Source organism: Pelobates fuscus, chromosome 3 (assembly GCF_036172605.1).
Source record: "Pelobates fuscus isolate aPelFus1 chromosome 3, aPelFus1.pri, whole genome shotgun sequence".
In the NCBI taxonomy this organism is placed as follows: domain Eukaryota; kingdom Metazoa; phylum Chordata; class Amphibia; order Anura; family Pelobatidae; genus Pelobates; species Pelobates fuscus.
In genome coordinates, this window is record NC_086319.1 from 352318316 (window position 1) to 352341297 (window position 22982).

General features: G+C 41.9%; 1 protein-coding gene across 1 annotated transcript in view; it reads left to right on the forward strand.

Moving 5' to 3' along the window:
- CPT1B (carnitine palmitoyltransferase 1B) overlaps window positions 1-22876 on the forward strand; it is a 44394-nt gene extending 21518 nt beyond the window's left edge. Inside the window, exons 10-19 of the mRNA XM_063449173.1 lie at window positions 344-539; window positions 1644-1829; window positions 3743-3848; window positions 5487-5603; window positions 10225-10389; window positions 10734-10868; window positions 11028-11180; window positions 12385-12498; window positions 13429-13521; window positions 22623-22876. Coding sequence (XP_063305243.1) covers window positions 344-539; window positions 1644-1829; window positions 3743-3848; window positions 5487-5603; window positions 10225-10389; window positions 10734-10868; window positions 11028-11180; window positions 12385-12498; window positions 13429-13521; window positions 22623-22703 — 1346 coding nt within the window. The 3' untranslated portion in view covers window positions 22704-22876. The remainder of the gene's footprint in view (window positions 1-343; window positions 540-1643; window positions 1830-3742; window positions 3849-5486; window positions 5604-10224; window positions 10390-10733; window positions 10869-11027; window positions 11181-12384; window positions 12499-13428; window positions 13522-22622) is intronic.
- Window positions 22877-22982: the final 106 nt, after the last annotated feature.

Sequence of the window (22982 nt, forward strand, 5' to 3'; positions counted from 1 at the left end):
GTAGGAATTGTTAATATTTATTACAAGGAGGGAGCTGGTAGCATTGCCCACTCCCTCCTTGCTTTTTTTTTTTTTTTTTTGTTTTGCGCTTGCACAGTGTTATTTTCGTCCTAATGGGCAAAAATAATTATTTTTTACCGAATCTCGTCCGAAAAACGAATGTTTTACAGATGAAATTTGGAATGGATGAATTCAATTTTTATTTAGTACGAATTCATTCGTACAAAAAGAAAATGTCGCTGGTGCACATGTCTAGTACACAGCAAAACACACAAACAATAAACCATTATAGCATTAAAGGTATAATAAATAATTCACTTCACACATGCCATCTCGCCCATAGATCGCCTCCAGCACCTGGTTGAGAGTCGCCATGTGTGTGTGTACCACAAAGGACGCTTTTACAGACTGTGTCTGTATGAAGATGGTGACTTACTCAGTCCGCGTGCACTCCAGCGGCAGATTCAGCGTATACTTGATGACCCTAGCCCACCCCAGATTGGAGAGGAAAAGCTGGCAGCACTGACAGCAGGGGACAGGTAAGAGAGGCAGGTAAAAATTAAGACAATATGAAAAACAAGAATGGAAAACAAAATGGATGAAATAAAAAATAACAAAGTAAGAAAATATTTGACATTGGTATCTGAGATAAAGTGCAAGGTGGACATGTGAAAATACATCACAAGGCTGAAGAAAGAAGAGAACTGACAATATGTCAATGCAGGAATAATGACTGGAGAGAAAACCTGGACTTCAATGTGTGGATTGTGTGCGAATGTGGAGGAAAAGCCCATAAACAGGCCTGACAGATTTATATCCCATGCACCTGTAGTCAAATAATTTACTCATTACCACCAAAAATTATGCGTTTGTGGCCTGAATGTGAAAGCGCATGAATAATGTGTGTGAATTATGTGTGTAATGTGTGAATGCTATGTGTAATGTATGAATGCTGTGCATAGTGTGTAACGGTAGTGTGAAATGAATGAATAAATGATATGGGTAGTGTGTGAATGATGTGTGTAATGTATGAATGCTGTGGGTAGTTTGTGAATGCTGTGTGTCATGAATGAATGCTGTGGGTAGTTTGTGAATGCTGTGTGTCATGAATGAATGATATGGGTAGTGTGTGAATGATGTGTGTAATGTATGAATGCTGTGCATAGTGTTTTAATGCTGTGAGTAATGTATGAATACTGTGTGTAAAGTATTAATGCTGAGCATAGTGTTTAGATGCGGTATGTAATATGTGAATGCTGTGTGTAATGTGTGAATGCTGTGTGTAGGGGGTTTGTAGAAAGCGGGTTGTGAATATTATCGACTGAAATTGATGCTCCAACTAATTAGCAATCACAGGTCCATTTAAAATATAGACAATAAAAGAGCACTTTTGAATTTCCAAGGTAAGTGCTCCTGGCAAAAAGGTACCTTAAGTCATCTGATGTGCCTGTTGGCAAATATGGCCCTGTGGACAGGTAAGAGAACACAATAGAGAAAGCAAAATTAAGGGGGAGAGAACATGGAGGGAGTACACATGGGAACGCACTTCCCTGTTGTAATAAACCCTTCTTATTCCTATCTCCTTTCTATGCTACCCAAATACCAAATCAACTTTGTCTTCTTAATTTGTATCTCCTTAATAGGGTAACTTGGGCCAAAGCACGCACTAACTTCTTCTCTCATGGAATGAACCGGGTGTCTCTGAGTTGTGTGGAACGTGGTATCTTCTTTGTAAGTCTGGACACAGAAGAAGGAGGACATAGGGACAGCGATAAGGATTCTCTAAGTGTCTATGCCAAATCCCTGTTACATGGAAATTGCTACAACAGGTAATGTGTTAATATGATTGGTCTCCCCTTGTTTGAATGTGTATGTTGGAATATAGCATAGGCACATTAAAAAAATACTGATGCTTGTAAAAAATGCCACGTAAACATTTTATATAAGTGTTTTCAAATAAAGCCTTTAACTGCAGCTGCTATTAACGAGACACTGCATGCTGCAGTTTATACCTCTCTGATTTTTATATGGTTTGTAAAAGGTAATCCTTTATAAACATGCAACAAAATAGACACATTGAAAACATACTCAGCCCTTGCATTCCGTTGCAAATTACATCAAACTCAAGGGGAAATCCAGTAAAGAATCTTAGTTCCGCAACCCTAATAACAGTGGGGGGGAAAAAAGGTTCAAAAAGTCATCACATCCATAATATATAAACAAGGTAGTTCACAAGTAGTGCATCTTTGTTTGTTCAAAAATAGTAACATGACATACACATAAATAGCAGGCACACCTCATAGTCAACAGAGCATCAAAAATAACAATATAATAAGAAATAGTCATATTGATGTTGATAAAGCATCAGGATAGAGGTGAAACACATAGAGAGCCCTCTTGGGTAAATAATCTATCTTTTCAACTTTCTCCCCCCACCTTCCCCATTCCAGCAGGCACAGGGATGACTTTCTATTTTATTTTTTGCATTGGTGTTAATTTTTTGGTTTGGACACTATTTTCTTATTATATTGATATTTGTGGATGCCCTGTTGTTTATGAGGTGTGCCTGCTATTTATATGTCATATTATGAGTTTTAAACAAATAAAGATGCACTACTTATGAATCATTTATACATTATGGATGGCAGTGAGTGTGGAACTTTGGGAGCAAGGTGGTGAAACCTTACATTCTCTTGTCGAGAGCAAAACACCAGGATCTGCTACCCTCAGACAGGTCATTTTCAGCCATGCAATGCTGAGATCCTTCAGCCAGTGCTGGTTTTCCAATTGCATTCAATGAGAATACTATAGGTATCCCATAAACACCTGATCTAAAAGATTACGTGTGTACTGTGTTACTAGTTTAATTTTAAAACTTTAAAATTATTTAATATTCCCAATGTTGAGTGGATGTTTAAATGGACACTATAGTCACCAGAACAATTACAGCTTAATGTAGTTTTCTGGTGAGTATAGTCAGTCCCTGTAAATATTTTTGTAATGTTAACACTGCCTTTTTAGAGAAAAGGTACACAGTTGCCTAGGGAAACCTTGAGTGGCAGTCCACGTTCTGCATGGAGAAACGAAATATTTCTCATAGAGATGCACTGGTTCAATTCATCCTCTATGAGGTGCTGATTGAAGCAGAGTGGCATTTTGCAAGCGCAGTAGCCTAGCAATGCTTCTCTGTGGGAAATTGGATTGGCTGAGATCATCATGTTTGATGTTCACAGCCATGGATGCGGAGCAAGGGTGGGGCCAGCTGCATGGAGACCTGGAAATAACATGAGAAAAACCACCTTTTACTTTACTGACCGGGGGGCCGGGAACCTACACGTAATATAAAATAAATGTATTAAAAGTCCAAATGGAGGTCAATGGACAAATTAACATTCAGGAGAATGCCAAAGTCCTTTGTTTTCAACTGCGAGACAGATGTGAAGAAATATAATAAAATGGCTGATCTTCTGATGCCTCTACAGAATGAGAGAGCTGAATGCATGCCCTTCACATATCTATTAACTGAAGTGTAATCTTTTAGAGTTTCTTAATGTATTTATCAACATTTCTCAAATGTATCACAGTCCCCATTTCTTTTCTCTGTTTCTTGCTTGTTTACTCCTGACTACCCACTTTATGCTCCCTACTTTTGTAACATTATAGCTCCGTGTTTTACTATATTCATATTAGTGCATGCTCATGCACTTCATTCATTCATCTCGTGTCTTGGTTTTCGTTCCAGGTGGTTTGATAAGTCCTTCACTTTGGTTGTGTACAGAAATGGGAAATTGGGTCTGAATGCTGAGCATTCCTGGGCTGATGCACCTATCGTTGGACATTTATGGGAGGTAGATTACTAAAATAAAAAATAAAAATAAAAACCTTGATGAAAATATGCCTAAACAAAGATACTGACATGGATACTGCAAACATTGGGTGTGGGCATTAACCCATTCTATATAACTATTGTGGAGATTAGATCACCAAGCCCCAGGGCTGACTGCATGAGTGAACTTCATGGATCTTGAGTCCTGCAGATATTTTGGGTTTTATTCATCATTGGAGAAACACACAAGTATGTAGCTTCATACATACGTTCCTTGGGACCTGATGAATACAATACGTATGTTTCCGGAAATTGACACACAGAAAAATATCACATAGATCCCATTTAGATTTTGATCCCTGAGGGACGAGTTTCTCATGTTAACTGTCTTATCATGACACATTTTCAAATTTTTACTTGAAGACTGATGTAGAATCACAACAAGTTTAAATAATTAAAATGATTGCCAGAATGTATGTCTGACACTGCTATTTGGAAAGATGATAAATTCTTTCAATCATAATAAACATAAGGTGATGTGTAATTAAAAGCTTCAGATGTGATTGCCAAGCAGGACATTAAATGTCACACTAGTCTATCAGTCTGTAAGGAGCTATAATGAACTTTTGATGGAATGCCTTTCTCAATCCACGGTCCACTCTTTTAGAAATTTTGGACTTTTAAACCATTTCCAATCAATGAAATATGGCTAACAGAAACATTTGCATGCATATCAATCTTTTAATCTGTGATAATGTGTAACCAATACCATGTAACCAATGCCATGCATTTAATATTTTTAATGACTATCAATCCAGAAGACAGTTTCAGCAATCATTCGACTCATTTTGACATAAACATTCATTATGAACTCATTGCCAGTTTTAAATTCATCACAAACACAAAAAGGCAATCCTTCCCCAAATTGTATGTAGGAAACAGTGCATGTAGCTGCAGCTTACCTTATTCAATAGAATGTATGAGTGAAACTGTTTGAAAAGGTAACACAAACTAGACTGCCTTTTACGTTATGTTTTATCATTAAATAAACACATCATGAATGTTGAGCATATCACACTAATCTCTGCAGGGCAGGGATTTGTAGATAATTCTACAGAATGATTAGGGCCACAGATGGTTGAGAATTCACAACAACTACAACAAAAGATATGAGAATGGACAAAAGCTTAGAGAAACTCAGTAGCTTGCCTTTCGGTAAATCCCCACTCAGGTCACAAAATTGTTTTTGCTTACTTGTGCCATTACAGATAGCTCAAAATTTTAAGCATATCAGACTGGTCCCACCCATAAGGGCAATCCAGAACCGAAATGCCAGCAAGTTCACTCTGCACAAGAGATAAAGTTACCCAAGACGATCGTTTCTGCCCTCTTTGAGCCTTGTCAATGAGGTGTAGCTGATAATCCTCTAGACACAACAAGTTCTCAACAACTTCTTGATTTTTAGCAAAAAAAAGTGAGGGAATTTCAGACTGTGAATACTCTTTCTCTCATTTTGGTCTAAAATTGGAGGTAATCTCCAAGATCGCTTGTCCCTGTAAATTCTGCCTTCAGCTACCGTGGTCTCTGATATTGTTATGAGGTATATTATACATCAAGAGGTAATGATCATCACTTCCTAATATTTCCTTTTTTTTTCCAGTTCATGTTGGCCACTGACTGTTTTGAGCTGGGATACACTGAGAAAGGGGATTGCCATGGTGATCCTGGCTTGGACCTTCCCGCTCCATACAGACTATTGTGGGATATTCCACCAATGGTATGTCTTGAGAAAGTAATGACAATGTGTTTAAAATAAATTAACGTGATTATGTTAAAGGCCTCTTCCAGCATTACTAGAAAGACGAGTGAGCCTATTTGTTTTCTGCAATGATATTTATTATATACTACAGAAATGAGAGCACATCTACAATGGAGATGCAGGACTATTTGATGGTAACTTTGTGTCTGTTCTATTATATGCTACAAAGATCTGTACAAATTGATAAAAAAAATTACTATGGCTTTCTTTGGTGAGCCGCACACAATTGACCATACTTTTTATATTTTATATTTTAGGGTAATTCTAATTAATCACATGCTTCTCATGTCATAGTTATTAGAATGAATTTAAGCTTATTGAGCAGGGCACTCCACCCACTCTGCTCCTGTACGTCCAGTTGTCTGGTGACAATTACATGTCTGTTAGTCCACCCATTGTACAGCGCTACGGAATCTGATGGCGCTATATAAATAATAATTAGCATTCTGTGCTATTTATAATTACTTTGAACTGATTAGACATGTGCAATTCGTTTCGGTCCGAATATGAATTTGGACGAATTTCTGGAAATTGCTAAGTGGCGAATTACCGAAGTGCTGAATTGCCGAGGTCCCGAAGTTCTGAAATTACCGAATTTCCGAAGTGTCGAAGTTTCGAAGCACAGTATTGCCTAAGTACTAATATACTTAGCCAGTGAAAGAAGAAGAATGTTACATTGTAAACAATTTTAAATAAAAAGTATACAAACATAGCCAGGATTCAGCTGTAAGCATTTGCAACACTTACAACAATCAAGTAACATACATTCATATAAAATGAAAGTTACTTGGCCAGTCAATGTAATGACAGGAATGAATAAGTAGATAACTCCCTAATTCCCACGGCATTAGGGAGCTATCTACTAAAAGGCTGAAAGACCTAAATTGGTCTTTCAGCCAAATTTACTAATACTAAGGGGGCCCTAAATTATAATAAGTGGGGGAACTAATGTCCTCCCCCCCTGGCCCCCACCCCTGAGCGGTGGGTGGGGGCCCTAAATACTAATAAGGGGGGGGACCTAATGTCCTCACCCCTGAGCGGTGGGTGGGGCCCTACAGTAAAATAAGGGGGGTGATCTAATGTCCTCCCCCTGGCCCCCACCCCTGAGCGGTGGGTGGGGGACCTAAATACTAATAAGGGGGGGACCTAATGTCCTCCCCCCTGGCCCTCACCCCTGAGCGGTGGGTGGGGCCCTACAGTAAAAAAAAGGGGGGACCTAATGTCCTCCCCCTGGCCCCCACCCCTGAGCAGTGGGTGGGGGCCCTAAATACTAATAAGGGGGGACGGACCTAATATCCTCCCCCCTGGCCCCCACCCCTAAGCGGTGGGTTGGGACCCTACAGTAAAATAAGGGGGGACCTAATGTCCTCCCCTCTGGCCCCTACCCATGAGCGGTGGGTGGGGGCCCTAAATTATAATAACGGGGGGGAACTAATGTCCTCCCCCCTGGCCCCCACCCCTGAGCGGTGGGTGGGGGCCCTAAATACTAATAAGGGGGACCTAATGTCCTCACCCCTGGCCCCCACCCCTGAGCGGTGGGTGGGGGCCCTACAGTAAAATAAGGGGGGTGATCTAATGTCCTCCCCCTGGCCCCCACCCCTGAGCGGTGGGTGGGGGACCTAAATACTAATAAGGGGGGGACCTAATGTCCTCCCCCCTGGCCCTCACCCCTGAGCGGTGGGTGGGGCCCTACAGTAAAAAAAAGGGGGGACCTAATGTCCTCCCCCTGGCCCCCACCCCTGAGCGGTGGGTGGGGGCCCTAAATACTAATAAGGGGGGACGGACCTAATGTCCTCCCCCCTGGCCCCCACCCCTAAGCGGTGGGTTGGGACCCTACAGTAAAATAAGGGGGGACCTAATGTCCTCCCCTCTGGCCCCTACCCATGAGCGGTGGGTGGGGGCCCTAAATTATAATAACGGGGGGGAACTAATGTCCTCCCCCCTGGCCCCCACCCCTGAGCGGTGGGTGGGGGCCCTAAATACTAATAAGGGGGACCTAATGTCCTCCCCCCTGGCCCCCACCCCTGAGCGGTGGGTGGGGGCCCTACAGTAAAATAAGGGGGGTGATCTAATGTCCTCCCCCTGGCCCCCACCCCTGAGCAGTGGGTGTGGGCCTTAAATACTAATAAGGGGGGGACCTAATGTCCTCCCCCCTGGCCCTCACCCCTGAGCGGTGGGTGGGGGCCCTAAATGCCAATAGGGGGGGACCTATTGTCCTCCCCCCGGCCCCCACCCCTGAGCGGCGGGTGGGGGCCCTAAAAAAAAATGTCCCTTCCCCCAGGTGACTAGGGATCCCCAAAACCCTAGTCACCCCCTCCCCCCCAAAAAATGATCCCCCTACCTACCCCCCTCGCCCTAAAACTAATGAGGGGGGGACCTTTAACTTAGAACCTGTAAAAAAAAACTTACCATTCGATGTTTTCTTTCTTCTAAAATCTTCCTTTTTCAGCCCCCAAAAAGGCCAAATAAAAAACTATAATAACCGACGCAATTAAGAAAGCAAAAAAAAAAAAACTGAGCGCCCAAAAAAATAATCCTTCTTCACCCATGGAGGGCTCCGAGCAGACTGAGCTCTGCAGGGCGGGAGAGGCTTATAAAGCCTTGCCCCGCCCTTCAATTAGGCTCAGAGCAGTGTGATTGGTGGGTTTAAGCCATCCAATCAGAGTGCTCTGACAGGTAAATGAAGAGACTGACAGGTAAGTCTCTACATTTACCTGTCACAGCACTCTGATTGGTTGGTTTGAAATCCACCAATCAGAGTGCTCTGTGTCATTTTACACAGCGTGGGGAAGTTCTTTTGAATTTTCCCACGCTGTGTAATTTGACTCATAAGTTTCTGATTGGTGGATTAAGTAACCAATCAGAGAGTTATGAGCCTATTGGTATTTAGGGCCCCCACCCGCCGCTCAGGGGTGGGGGCCAGGGGGGAGGACATTAGGTCTCCCCCCTTTTTAGTATTTAGGGCCCCCACCCACCACTCAGGGGTGGGGGCCAGGGGGGAGGACATTAGGTCCCCCCCTTATACCAATTTAGGGCCCCCACCCGCCGCTCAGGGGTGGGGGCCAGGGGGGAGGACATTAGGTCCCCCCCTTATTAGTATTTAGGGCCCCCACCCGCCGTTCAGGGGTGGGGGCCTTGGGGGAGGACATTAGGTCCCTCCCTTATACCAATTTAGGGCCCCCACCCGCCGCTCAGGGGTGGGGGCCAGGGGGGAGGACATTAGGTCCCTCCCCTTATTAGTATTTAGGGCCCCACCCACCGCTCAGGGGTGGGGGCCGGGGGGGAGGACAATAGGTCCCCCCCCCATCATTTTACTTAAGGGCCCCCACCCGCTGGGGGTGGGGCCTATTTTTTTTTTTTAAAACAGGGAGCAGCCACAGGCTGCTCACTGTTTACTAGACATGCCCCTACTCGCGGTATAGTGAGTAGGGGCAACATTTACTAATACTAAGTAATTTTTACTTAGTATTAGTAAATTTGTCTGAAAGACCAATTTAGGTCTTTTAGCCTTTTGGTAGATAACTCCCTAATACCGTGGGAATTAGGGAGTTATCTACTAAGCGGCTGCAATAGAAGTGCCGAAGTCCCGAAATTCCGAAGTTGCCGAATTTCCGAAGTGTCGAACTGCCAAAGTGCCGAAGTTCTGAAGTGTTGAAGTGCCGAATTGCCGAAATCCCTAATTTCGAAAATGCCGAACCGAACCAAAATTTTTCCCAATGCACATGCCTAGAACTGATTATTTGCTGAGCAAAATGCAACTATACACTAATAAGAGTTTGCAACCCGGAAAAAATGCTTTCTTACATCACTGTTTTTGACAAAGTTTAGAAAAATCCTTAACGTAGGCATTGCATTAGTAAACAGGACTATAAATAGTGGTGTAGAAAGAAGAAAACTACACAAAAGCAATAACTAGACTCTTGTAAATAGTTTGCTGGGTGCATTTTACTATTGGCAGGTATATGTAAACATTGTTGAAACAAATGCCTGCTGACGGTTTTAAAGAACCCAGACAGGCCAACTTCCCTATAATGATGCACTGCCGCAGAGGATCCCCCTACTAAGTTATGATCTGTATGGAAAGATCTCAGGCAAATGTAATAGGAGAACAATGTTTTATACTCCACCAGTAAACAAGGTAAAAGAAAAATAGTGCGGTTGGTCTCAAAACAGCTTTCAGCTCAACAAAAGCAGAGTTCATGGGAGTCTCAATATTTCCTATGTTTTCTACTATTTTCCAATGCATAGAGCTGTTTTTATAAGCATTTTTCTGGCCTACATAGTGTGGACAAAATATCATGCAATCTCATTAAAATATCACGTTTATCACAATTTTTTCAATATACATTTGTTTTACTTGTTTTTGTGTTTAGCTTGTAACAACGGATTTTTTTCTACCAGTCCATTCTTTTGTTTACTTTAGCACTATTATATTTCTGCATTCATTCTAAATATTCACTGTATTTCAATTACATATTTTTTGTTGAAAGATTGCTGTCAATATATTTTATGGTGGGTGTGCTCCTCACTATGTTTCTAGTTGAAAATTCTTTAATAATATACGTATCCTATCCTCCAGTGCCGTGAAGTCATTGAACAGTCTTACCTGACAGCCAAGACGTTAGCAGACGACGTGGATTTTGTCTGCGTCCGTTTCACAGACTTTGGAAAAGGTCTGATCAAAAAATGCCGGAGTAGTCCTGATGCTTTCTTCCAGATAGCACTTCAGCTGGCTCATTACAGGGTAACGTAACTAACTAATACAGATGTGTTTGTTCATTGTCATGACTAAGTACATAGAGATAGATGCATAAACATTTTTTGCCACTACAACATTATTAAATTAAAACATTTGCATATTTTAATCAATATGTGAGTATTTCTCTTCCTCCAGTAATTGTATAATTTCATCATAATACTATCATTATTAATTCAAGCTCAGACGCAAAAATGTGCATCTGCAGTTTGTTTCAAATTCTCCTAACTATTCTGAGCATCCAGTACTATGTCTCTAAAATAATAGTTCATATTATTACCTTCCAGTCTTCCATTCTACAACTCAGCATGTCTCCTGCTCTGCCCATACAGGAAAAGGGTCACTTCTGCCTCACGTATGAGGCATCCATGACACGTTTGTTCCGTGAAGGCCGCACAGAGACTGTGAGAGCATGTACCAAGCAGTCCTGTGACTTTGTGAAAGCAATGTTGGATCCTAACGAAACCGTGAGTTCATAACACTCGGACATGTTGTTTTTTTTTTTTGGTCAGAATTGTTTTATTTATGACACTCAAGCGGTATATTCATATTGCTGATACCCACTCATCTGTCAACAAAGGTCATATTTCGTAATCCCACTTTTCTCTCTACCATATGTCTTATAGAAGAAAAATCGTTCGGTTCTGTATCGTAATGCCGCTGACCATCACCAGCTCATGTACCGTTTGGCTATGACAGGAAAGGGGATTGACCGCCATCTCTTCTGTCTATACATTGTATCAAAGTATCTAGGAACCGATTCTCCCTTTCTTCAGCAGGTAAAGTTTAGTGTACATTGAGTCATTGTGAATTTTATACAGTACACAACAGATCTTCCCTCAGCTCATTTCATTTAGAAGCCCTTTCTGGCTACCAGCTTCTTCGACAGGGGAAAATAGAGGACAGCGTGTACGAATGTAACCGTTCTGCAAGAACTGATTGGCCTTTTGTTTCTTCATAATTCATCCAGACACATTGCATCATGGTTGCAAAAAAGGTCTTATTTTTCTCTCTGCCATTTCCTTTTGTCCATCCTACACACTATAAGAGAATTATAGATCTGCTCTTTGAATACATGTGATATCATGTAGATCTTCCATCTCAGTCTGCTCTCATTATAGTCTTGGTGCTATGCAAAAATTCATATATTTAGAGAGATTTATAAATTTGTTTTAAAAAAGTGTCTATTTAGAGGGTTCAAAAATCTGTTCCTATATTTTAGTGTGTTAAGAGTAGTCTAAAAAGAATAGTAGTCTGCAGATTTTTGAGCCACTACAATTATACCCCATTAACTGAGAATACTATGTGAACATTTTGCAAGTATTCATCATCTCTTTCTGTGGCAAGATAAAAATGGTGTTACAGAAGACCTGAAAAGACGTGTTCATGCTTGGCGGCACTTGTGGACTAAATGTCCTTTAATGGTCTTACAGCCAAAATGCTGGCAATGCATGGAGGAGATGTTGGCCACAACATCTGGAGTGTTGAAGGTTGGCTACACCTGGCTTAGACTAACATGTTGTTGCTTAATGCAGGTTGCCTAAAAAGCTCAACTACTACTGAATTCTGTAATTCCAGCAAGCTTGCTGTTTAGTTTGTGTACACAATGAGCCTGTTTTCTGTTCAGTAAGGTATACTGTAAGCCTGTTTTCTGTTTAGTTTGGGTACACTTAACACCTGATTTCTGTATAGCTCAGTTACAGTTAAAGCCAACTTTTGGTTTAGTTCAGTTATTTTCAAAGCCTGCTTTCTGTGTAATGCAGGTACTATTGAAAAGCCTGTTTTTGTTTTAGTGTATGAACTCTTAATGCCTGAATTTTGTAGTGTCCAGATACTCTTCATGTTTAGGAAAGGTACTCTTTAAAGCCCACTTTCTATTAAAGCAAGCATTCTCACAGTTTTTAGCGTGAGTACTGTGTGGGCCTTTGTGCTGCTTGCCGTTTAGTGTAAGTGTGCTCTCAACATGCTTTCTGTGTATCGCAGGTACTTTCTGAACCCTGGCGTCTCTCTACGTCACAGACTCCACAGCAGCAGTTAAAGCTATTTGATTTGGAGAAGTTTCCAGATCATGTCTCCGCAGGTGGTGGCTTTGGACCAGTAAGCAACATATTTCATTTTGGGGAATGAGAAAAGGGGAACAAAGAGGAGACAGAAACTCAAATGCATTGTTGTAATTATAATTATTGAAAGGAACAATTAATATATTTCAAATGGAAGGCCAGTGTAGGTACTGTAGGAGAAAAGGTGTTGAGGAAAACTGGTAAAAATATATGAATATGAAGCGAAAATCCTTAAGTTGTGTTGGTGCCTAGAGTGTTCCTTTTTAAGCAGCTCTGTCACCCTATACTTACCTGAATGCAATATTTTTCTCTTCCATATACCTAATCTGTTCTTCTCTTATTCTTTTTCAAAATATTCCTTCTAAAATAGGGACTGCCTTATTCATTTTTCCGACTGACAACTTTTGATAAAATGTAAAGCTATGTTTGTCACGTTAGTTTTGTCAGTTCCCTCAGCCATTGCTAATAAGAGCTGTGGGAGCAAGGCATTGTCTTGTCCATCACTAGACAATATCTATAGAGGCTCTTGCAGTTTCTTGGGATCCTACTTAGACCTCACTGCTGTATTTACGCACATGCATGAGAGTACAGCAGTGATGTGGGCTCCTGGTAGATAAAGCACCAGAAGCTGAAGAGGAGCCTCGGCCACATGGACAGCTTGAGGTAAATAAAACTCATTTTCCCCTGAACACCACGGCTACCAGACACCGAATGGTATATTATGCAAACATCCAGGTAACTGAGCCACTTTAAGTTCAGTCAAACCTTACCCATCCTTCTCGGTCTTTGCAAAATGGTGGAGCTGCAGTTTCAATCCTTAGCTATGTGCAAACTTTGACACTAACCCCTTAATACGATTGTACTTGCATGAAATGGAACAACTCTCAATAGCTTCAATCACACCATAATATCTGTCAAAAGGGGCCATTGTGTGTGCCATTTATCACTTTGTCTCTCTTTTCTACAGGTAGCTGATGATGGTTATGGTGTTTCTTACATCTTTGCAGGAGAAAATCTCATCACACTTCATATTTCCAGCAAGATGTCCAGTCCAGAAACGGTGAGTTGGGTAAATAATAGAGAGAGAAGAATGATAACAAAATGGTAATAGTATGGATTGGAAAACAGTAGACATGTGCAATTCGTTTCGGTCCGAATATGAATTCGGTCGAATTTCGGGCAATTCGGACATTTGGGCACTTCCGAATTGCCGAGGACCCGAAGTTCCGAAGTGTCGAAGGACCCGAAGTGTCGAAAGTTGCCGAAGTGTCAAAGTGCCGAAGTTCCGAAGCACAGTATTGCCTAAGTACTAATATACTTACCCAGTGAAAGAAGAAGAATGTTACACTGTATACAATTTTAAATAAAAAGTATACAAACATAGCCAGGATTCACCTGCAAGCATTTGCAACACTTACAACAATCAAGTAACATACATTCATGCAAAATGTAAGTTACTTGGCCAGTCAGTGTAATGACAGGAATGAATAAGTAGATAACTCCCTAATTCCCATGGTATTAGGGAGCTATCTACTAAAAGGCTGAAAGACCTAAATTGGTCTTTCAGCCAAATATACTAATACTAAGTAAAGATTACTTAGTATTAGTAAATTATGCCCCTACTCGCTATACCGTGACTAGGGGCATGTCTATGAAACAGTGAGCAGCCTGTGGCTGCTCACTGTAAAAAAAAAAAAAAAAAAAAAAAGTCCCCCTTTCCGAGCCCCCACCCGCGCGAGTGGGGGCTTTTAAACTAAAGGGACCTATTGCCCCCCACCCAGCGCCCACCCCTGAGCGGTGGGTGGGGGCCCTAAATTATAATAAGGGGGGGACCTAATGTCCTCCCCAATGGCCCCCACCCCTGAGCAGTGGGTGAGGGCCCTAAATACTAATAAGGGGAGGACAACTAATGTCCTCCCCCATGGCCCCCACACCTGAGCGGTGGGTGGGGGCCCTAAATACTAATAAGGGGGGACACCTAATGTCTTCCCCCCCTGGCCCCCACCCACCGCTCAGGGGTGGGGGCCAGGGGGGAAGACATTAGGTGTCCCCCCTTATTAGTATTTAGGGCCCCCACCCACCGCTCAGGTGTGTAAAATAAGGGGGGGACCTAATGTCCTTCCCCCTGCCCCCCACACCTGAGCAGTGGGTGGGGGCCCTACATTAAAATAGGGGGGGGAACTAATTTCCTCCCCCCTGACCCCACCCCTGAGCGGTGGGTGGGGGCCCTAAATTCTAATAAGGGGGGGTACCTAATGTCCTGGCCCCCACCCCTGAGCGGCGGGTGGGGGCCCTAAAAAAATGTTAACCCCCCCACCCTGGTGACTTATGGGTCACCAAACCCATAGTCACCCCGTCCCCCCCTTAAAAAATTAACCCCCTACCTACCCCCCACACCCTAAAAATAATGAGGGGGGGACCTTTAACTAAGTACCTGTAAAAAAAATAAAACTTACCATTCAATGTTTTCTTTCTTCTAAAATCTTCTTTTTTTCAGCCCCAAAAAAGGCCAAATAAAAAGCCATAATAACCGACGCACTTAAAAAAAAAAAAAAATAAAAAAAAAAATCCATCTTCACCCATGGAGGGCTCCGCGAGCTCTGCAGGGCGGGGGAAGGCTTATAAAGCCTTGCCCCGCCCTGCAATTAGGCTAAGAGCACTCTGATTGGTGGGTTTAAGCCATCCAATCAGAGTGCTCTGATAGGTAAATGAAGAGACTGACAGGTAAGTCTCTACATTTACCTGTCACAGCACTCTGATTGGTTGGTTTGAAATCCACCAATCAGAGTGCTCTGTGTCATTTTACACAGCGTGGCAAAGTTCTTTGGAATTTTCCCACGCTGTGTAATTTGACTCATAACTCTCTGATTGGTGGATAAGGGGGGGTCCCGAAGTGTTGAAGTTCCGAATTGCGAAAATCCTGAATTTCGGAATGGCGAACCGAAACTTTTCCCCATGCACATGCCTAGAAAACAGAACAGTTAGGCTAATGGGGAGATGGATGGAGAACTTCCAAAGAGCATGAGTAGAAAATTAGCCGTAAAGTATTTAAACTACTGACTTATTATTCTCTTTCAACACTAACTTTCAGCTCATATCAGCTTTCATCTCTAGACTGTAAGCTCATTTGAGCAGGGCTCCCATCTACCTATTGTTCCTGTGTCACTGTGTAATTGTCTCATTTATTGTAAATTTCCCCCTCTTTCATAATATTGTAAAGCGCTGCAGAATTAGTTGGCGCTATATAAATACCAATAATAATAATAATAATATCCATCATTAATACCTGTCCAAAAGCAGGAAGGACATCTCTTTGAAGGTGCCTATTTTTATGTACGCAGAGCATGACTAATGATGATGTGTAAATTAAAATCGGCATTCAACCCTGCACATTTAGAACTCAAAGTTTTACAATATTATAATAGATGTTGATGTAGCATTAGCTGTGAATCTTGAACCATTGTAAAGGAAAGCATACACATATGAAAACTGCAGTTTTAGCCCTGAAATGTAAAACAATGCAAGTTTTGTAGAAACTGCAATGTTTGGATTGCAGGGTTAAGCACACCTCACAGCCACTAGAGGCACTTCCTCTACAATAACCGGGTAAAACTCGTTCATGCAACCTGTAGTGGAGCTCCACTACCCTGACTGGGTTTCTCCACTGGATTCTCCTTTAAGTTCAGTCAAACCTGAGTGATTATAACCCTTTCTCCCAGTAACTAGACGGCACATAGTTCTAGGAGTACAATTGTTTATTAGGAAAAAGCACAGTCTTTTATATACGGACCCCCAGCATGGAGTGCCTATTCAACCCAGAGTAAGCCCATGCCTCTGTGTCGGAAGATAATTAAATTGGCCCTTGCTTAAGCTAATTATCTCCCAGATACATAGGACATAACATAAAATACAAACAAACAAACAAAAGGGAGCGTCCCTTGGCTTTCAGAGAGTGATCGGTACATTTAGTCCATAGTACCTCCCCTCCAAATAGCGCTCTCCTGGCAGGTCAGGAAGTGGGGTAAAACATAGGGGTAAGTTGAATAGGACATGGATGTGGCCGAGCCGGAGTTCCACGTATTTTGGTGCTAGGTCCTACTGGGGATCATTTGGCTCTCTGGAACCCAATGCCTGCCAGGATAGAGGGTTTTTTGGGTGTTTAGCATGGAGGGGGTTGAGCACTGAACCAGGGGTAGTGGTATAGGTCCTTCAGGGATAATTGGGGTTTAAATAGTATATGGTTTGCCACACGACCAAATGCAGCTCATATGAAAACATTGGATTCAATGATTTCCTATGAGAAGCATTTGGATGCATGCTTGGTGCATCAGTCCCCAATTGGACCATTGGTTCAAGGGCCAGGTGATGTCGCGCGAGGAGGTGTGGGCGGTCGTACTAAGGGAGTCTCTTATTATGTCAGTTGCTAAACCTTTTGTAACCCAGCTGCCACCTTAAAATGGCATTTTGGGGTCGATATGACTCAAACATTAGTACAATGGAAGTTTTATAGCTTCCCCATCTCCCTATTCACCGTGTGTGTGTGTGTGTGTGTGTGCGCGCGCGCGCACACACACACACACACACACACACACACACACACACACACACACACACACACACACACACACACACACACACACACACACTGACTGGACAGTTAGTGTGGGCTATGTGTGAGGGCTTCAGTTGAAAGAATGGGGGGAGATGGACAGATCACTGTCATCCCCCTGTGAAGAACGATTGAGCTTTAAATAGAATGATAAAGGAGGGGGACAGTAAAAAATGGGGTGAGGAGGTTATAGTGTCCCCCCCCCTCAGGCCAACAGGTGGGGGCTGCAATTGCAATAAATTTGGGATGGACTTAGTTTTCCCCAGCCTCTATCTGTGCTTAGCATGTGGGGGCTATAACTAAATAATGGGGGACCTAATATTCCCAACGAGCCCCCAAATTTAGGGCGGCTTTAATATTGATAGCCGGTGGAGACCTAGCCTCTATTAATGTACAGTGGGTGGGGTTCTAAATAAACAAATAAGGAACATTGTACTTCAGTGTCCACCCCCCTTGGGTACCTAAGGGTCCCCAAGATTCTAGTCACTCCTAATAAAAAAGAAAACTAGCAAACTGCTCACCCAAATAAGATGTTAAGAACGCTGGTATTCCAGATACCCGTTCGTTTTCGTTTCCTTACGAACTGCTAAAGGCTGAGTGATTATAGCTCGCAGTTCGGGTGTGGCAAAGTACACACTGTAATTACATTGGCTCTCAGGTCCAGAATACTCCCACACAAAACAATATAATCCCTCCCTTATGCCTGTGAGATAATTAAGTCAGGAACTGTACTAAGCTCAATTATCTCCAGGCACAGAAAACATACATTTTAACAACATCCCAAAAGTACCCCCAAAAACCCAGACAAAAGTCATATCCCTTGATAGGGCCGATCTGGGGTACCAACATATCCAAAAATCACCCAGATCGGCTCAGGGGTTCGGGAATTCCATGGAAGTCATAATTTGACCGATTGCACACGAGGCTTCTGCCCAAAACAATTCCAACGAATCAGGGCTTGTGGTCTGTTTAGTTCGCTAGTTTAAAAACCAAACAAACTACCGAACATAGTCAATAGTCTTACCCGGGAGCTTGTTCCACTCATCCAGACGAACAATTCCACCGAACAGTTGTGTAGAACCGAACACAGGAGATCATGGAAGTCCAGCGGTGTTCGGGAGTTTCAGTGGACGAAACTAGTTCCATGAACTAGACGACCAAACACCACTGACTGCGTTCATACGAACAAGTATATTAGCCAAGGTCTATTGCAGGGGCCATAGTCCTGAGACAGTCTGATGCAATCTGAGCTGGTTAATTGACCCAATCACAGGCTTATTCTGTGCCTCTGTGACATTATTTGGTAAGTAAAAACCCCTTTTGCAGGTTTTAATAGAAATTGAGAGGAGGGGGGGGGGTGTTCTTCTCCATAGCCCAATATGGAAATTGGCACAGGAAAGTTGCCCCCTCCCTCAAAAGGGTTGGAGTAACCCTTTAAAGTATCACATGATCTCAATATAAATAATATAAATACACTTGTTCCTGGAAGGCCCCAAAGTTTTTTTTAGGGAGCATATCTTAACAAGCAGTATCACGGAGCAATCAAAACTAGTCCAGGTTTCATTTCTGGAGAAGCACCAAACAGCATTGGGTTATAAAAACAGCCCAAACATTGAACAGAGAACCATTAAAACTATTATCAAAACATAAATAATAAGGGACAACCTCGCTGCCAAGAGAATACTATCCACCAAACTCAGCGATCAGGAAAGAAGGACACTATGGAGAGAAGCAATCAAGAGACCAATGGTAGAATCTCAAGAGATCAACAGCTGAGAAAGGAGCAACTCTCCATGAGTCAAAAAAAAGCATTGAAGATCCACAAAGCTGGAAAGACATGTCTGGGAAAAAAAAATCTGCACATTATAACCTTTTTGAAGTTTGACAATGACCACGTGGGGAACACAGCAAAGATGTGGAGAAAGTTCACTTTTTTAAAAGAAACTGTTATGATTTGCTTTAGTTCAAAATACTTTGTTGGTGCTAAGTCAATATAGGTCATCATTATGAGACCACCATCCGCAATCGAAACATGGTAATTGTATAATTATATTTTAGGAATGTTTTTGTTTTTAGGGAATGGAAAGCTTGTAAGTATTGAGGGCTAGAAGATTAGTGCCCAATACACAGCAATTCTAGAGGGAAAAAGTCTGCAGATGAGATTAGGACACAGGTTAACTTTCCTGCAGATTAACATCCCTAATCACACCCAACAATAGAATGGAGAAGTTTAAACCTAATTTTTTTTTACAAAGGCCCAGTGTGGCAGTATATCCTCTCGATGATGGGTTACTACCACCTGTGGTTGCCCCTTCCTAGTTGTACCCAGCCGTAGAGTAATTATAGCTGCGAGCCATTGATTATAGTCGCTTGCAGAAGGGCAATTGTGGTATCACCTAAACACCAGTCGAGACTTAGTGAAGGGTAAAAAAGAACTGTTTATTTCAGGCAAGATACACTGTATTTATGCGCAGACCCCCAGCAGGGGGTATCCATTCAAAGTAACACGAAAACATAAGTCCGCCCAGACGTCACTGTGTCTGGGAGATAATGGTATCTCCCGGACACAGGAAGCCAAACACATCCAAATCACAAAAATACACACAATACAGTAAAGCACCCACACATGCCATACATCCCCAAATAGCTCCTGGTCCCAGCTATGATCCCTGCAAATTGCGGAGCTATCAGATGTACAGAGCCAGAGAAATCGTCATACAAAGTCTGGGCATGAGGCTCTGTACATACCCGAAAATAGCTCCATAGAATCACTTGGTTTAGGCCAGTGGATACAATATTTCACGCTTTAAACATGCGGCGACCAATCAGCGCTCGGGGAGGGGAGGAGTTTGTGTCTAAGCCCTTTAACTCGTGCCGGCCAATTGAAGCCGACTCATACCTCGAGGAGGCTTGTGTCTCTCTCCTGTGGATATCTCCAAGTAGGTAGCACCGGAGAGAACGCTTTTTGGCTGTTGGTAAGACGCCTTGTCGGGTGGCTTATCACACCCAGCCTCAAACAAAGCATAGCAAATGGATGTTCATCTGCAGCTACCATTAACCTGATGGAGCTTGAGCAATTCAGCCAAGAACAATTGTCAAACGTGTCAGGATTCAGGTATGCAAAACTAGAACAAACATCTACCACCTGCAGCCACAGGTGGTTTCACCAAGTACTGACACCTTTAAAGTGTAATGTATGCTGCATAAAGTAAATACAAAAATATCACAATCAAATCCAATTAGTAAGGTGTAGTAAAACAAAATGTGGAAACATCCAAAGTTTGTAAATTATTTAACCAAGACCTTCTATTAATTTGATACTTTTACTTTGCTTGCAATATCAATTGGATTCTAAAGACTTTAAGAAGATTGTGGGAATTATTTGCATTGTAGTATTGGTTGTCTTGCCACTCTTTGTTGGTTGGGTAATTGTCTCTTTTTATATATGTATGTATTTAAACTACTAAAAGAACACAAATAATACAAATGTAAGTAATTTGGAGATGCGGGCATCTTATTACTCAGACTGTAGTAACAGTCTTTGGTGATGCCAAATATTTCTGATGGGATAGTTAAAATGATACAAGGCTAAATGTATATATATACCTCTATGTAACAGTACCTCTCCCCCCTATACGACATTCTATCAAACTGTGGACGCTGTTGCATTCTTTTCTATAATTGAGTAATGATTAATCTTTGTCTGTGTAGTTGTCATGCATTTTGTCTTGTGGGGTAGAGGTGTAGCAAATTACCTGGCTAAGAATCATACTAAAATATACTAAAATAGCTAAGGTTGCTGCTCCAAATCAGGGAATCCATTGAATAGTCAAAATAATAATCTAGAAACATTTTTAAAATAGAATCAAATATGCAGTTTGTATTTATGGGCCTGTAGTACAATACCATTCAGGTAAAAGAACAAAACACAAAACACATTTTAGAGGATATGTTCCCTTTAATAATCGGGTATACCCTATAAAATATCGCACCACAAATTATTTTGTTCTAATCAAAGTTAATTTCTCATGTATCAGTGTTCATTGATTCTGGATCTTCATGTGCAAAGCATCTTCATCGACTTGAGAAGACTGAAATGCTGCACAGATATGGGATTTGTGTTCTAGTCATCCTCATGTTACTTTAGCTCTTGACCTGGCTTCTAGGTTATTTCATATGCTGCAGGAGTTGGAGAGATCTGGAGCAGATGAGAAGCAGGTGGAGTCAGTTGCTTTGCTCTACAAAGGCTGTGCCACCATATTGGAGGAAGGATAGCATGTTACACAAACATCTACCTAATGCTAAGCTATTAAGAGAACGCTCCGAGCATCATAACAGCTTCTTTGGACTTAAGTTGTTATGGAGCGATGAAGTCCCCGGGCGCTAGCGTACGTTAAAGGGATTAAACTGTTACTGATAAACAGTTTAACCCCAAAGTGTTGAATCCAGCGCCTGATCTCTCTGCCCACAAACATCCTCCACAGTGCAAGTCTTAAGGCAAGAAGCCTTAGACTGGGGCAATCAGCTGATGCTCTTAGCCTAACAGTAGGTCTCCATTCAAAAAAATGGCTTGAGAAATTTACAGATATATTGCTATTCGTAGGTAGAAATGTCAGCTAACTCTCTCAGCAGCGCCCTGGTCCAAAGTTTTTTTGATTCAAGCCTTAATGGTGGATGTTCGTGGGCAGAGCGATCGGGTGCCCGATAGAGGTAAAAACACTTTGAGGTTAACTGATTCATTCAGATGAAGTTGTTATGGTGCCTGGAGTAACAACTGTCACTTCCCCACGCTATAAAGATTGTGTTTACTTATATTTAACAAATATGTGTTTGTTAGATCTGAAAATTTCAATTAAAAGTAGAAATCTATAACACCAAACTGAAGTGGCCCTATCCAGAGCATTACTGAATTTCTCATATATAGGATGAAATGCCCAGGTATTTGTGCCTACTGCAGGATGAGAGCATTTTAACATGAGCTGGTTCTGTACTATGAAGCCAAAATCACCAGAAAAAAAAATACCTGGTATGGCAGGTCATGGGTTCCTTATGGACTGCCCAGCCAAATTTAGAATTCTGAATGGTCCTTCTCCATGTTGCACATGCAACAATTATGCATGTTTTATTTACCTCCTCCTGTTAGATATTTAACTACCATGTATAAACATTAGGAATCTGATAGCAGATATAAACTACTTAACTTATATAATTTGACATTATTTCTACATTGGACATGGTGAACATATATCTCTTCATTTTTAAGCCCCTTTATAAAATTAAACTAAACATAGGGCCATGGCAGTCTACAGCAGGAATGGAATCCCCACATCCCCCTCACTTGTGATGCATCTCCAATCCCACCATATGGTGGCCTCCATTTGCAGACCAAATATTGCCATAACGGTATTGAGAGCGCGTGTGCATTTAGAATTTTCTTTTTGCACATTATCCTTAGAATATCGTTATTTGGGTTCATGTATACAGATTTTTGGTTTGTTGGGCATTATCACTGTATAAGATGTGTCTGACTTGTTTTTTTTTTTCCTCCCCAGAATTCTCACCGTTTTGGGCAACGAATCTGCCAGTCCATGCGTGATTTGGCCCAGCTTCTTACTGACCCTCTTCGGGGCTGACGTTCCTTCCCACTTACTGCTGGGAGATCATATGATTCATCACACGACATTTTACTTTCTGTGCACTCAAAGCGTGATATACTTGTCATACACTGTAATCATAAATGTTTATTGTCTACTGAATGATGGCAATGGGATCCTTTTGACAAACAATGACATAGGAAAACCACCCACACACACTTTTTTCTAGTTGTTTTTTTTTCTGCCTGAGTATGAATGTTTGTGAACAATATAATACATTGTTATGAAGACACCCACACATCAATTCACCCACACATA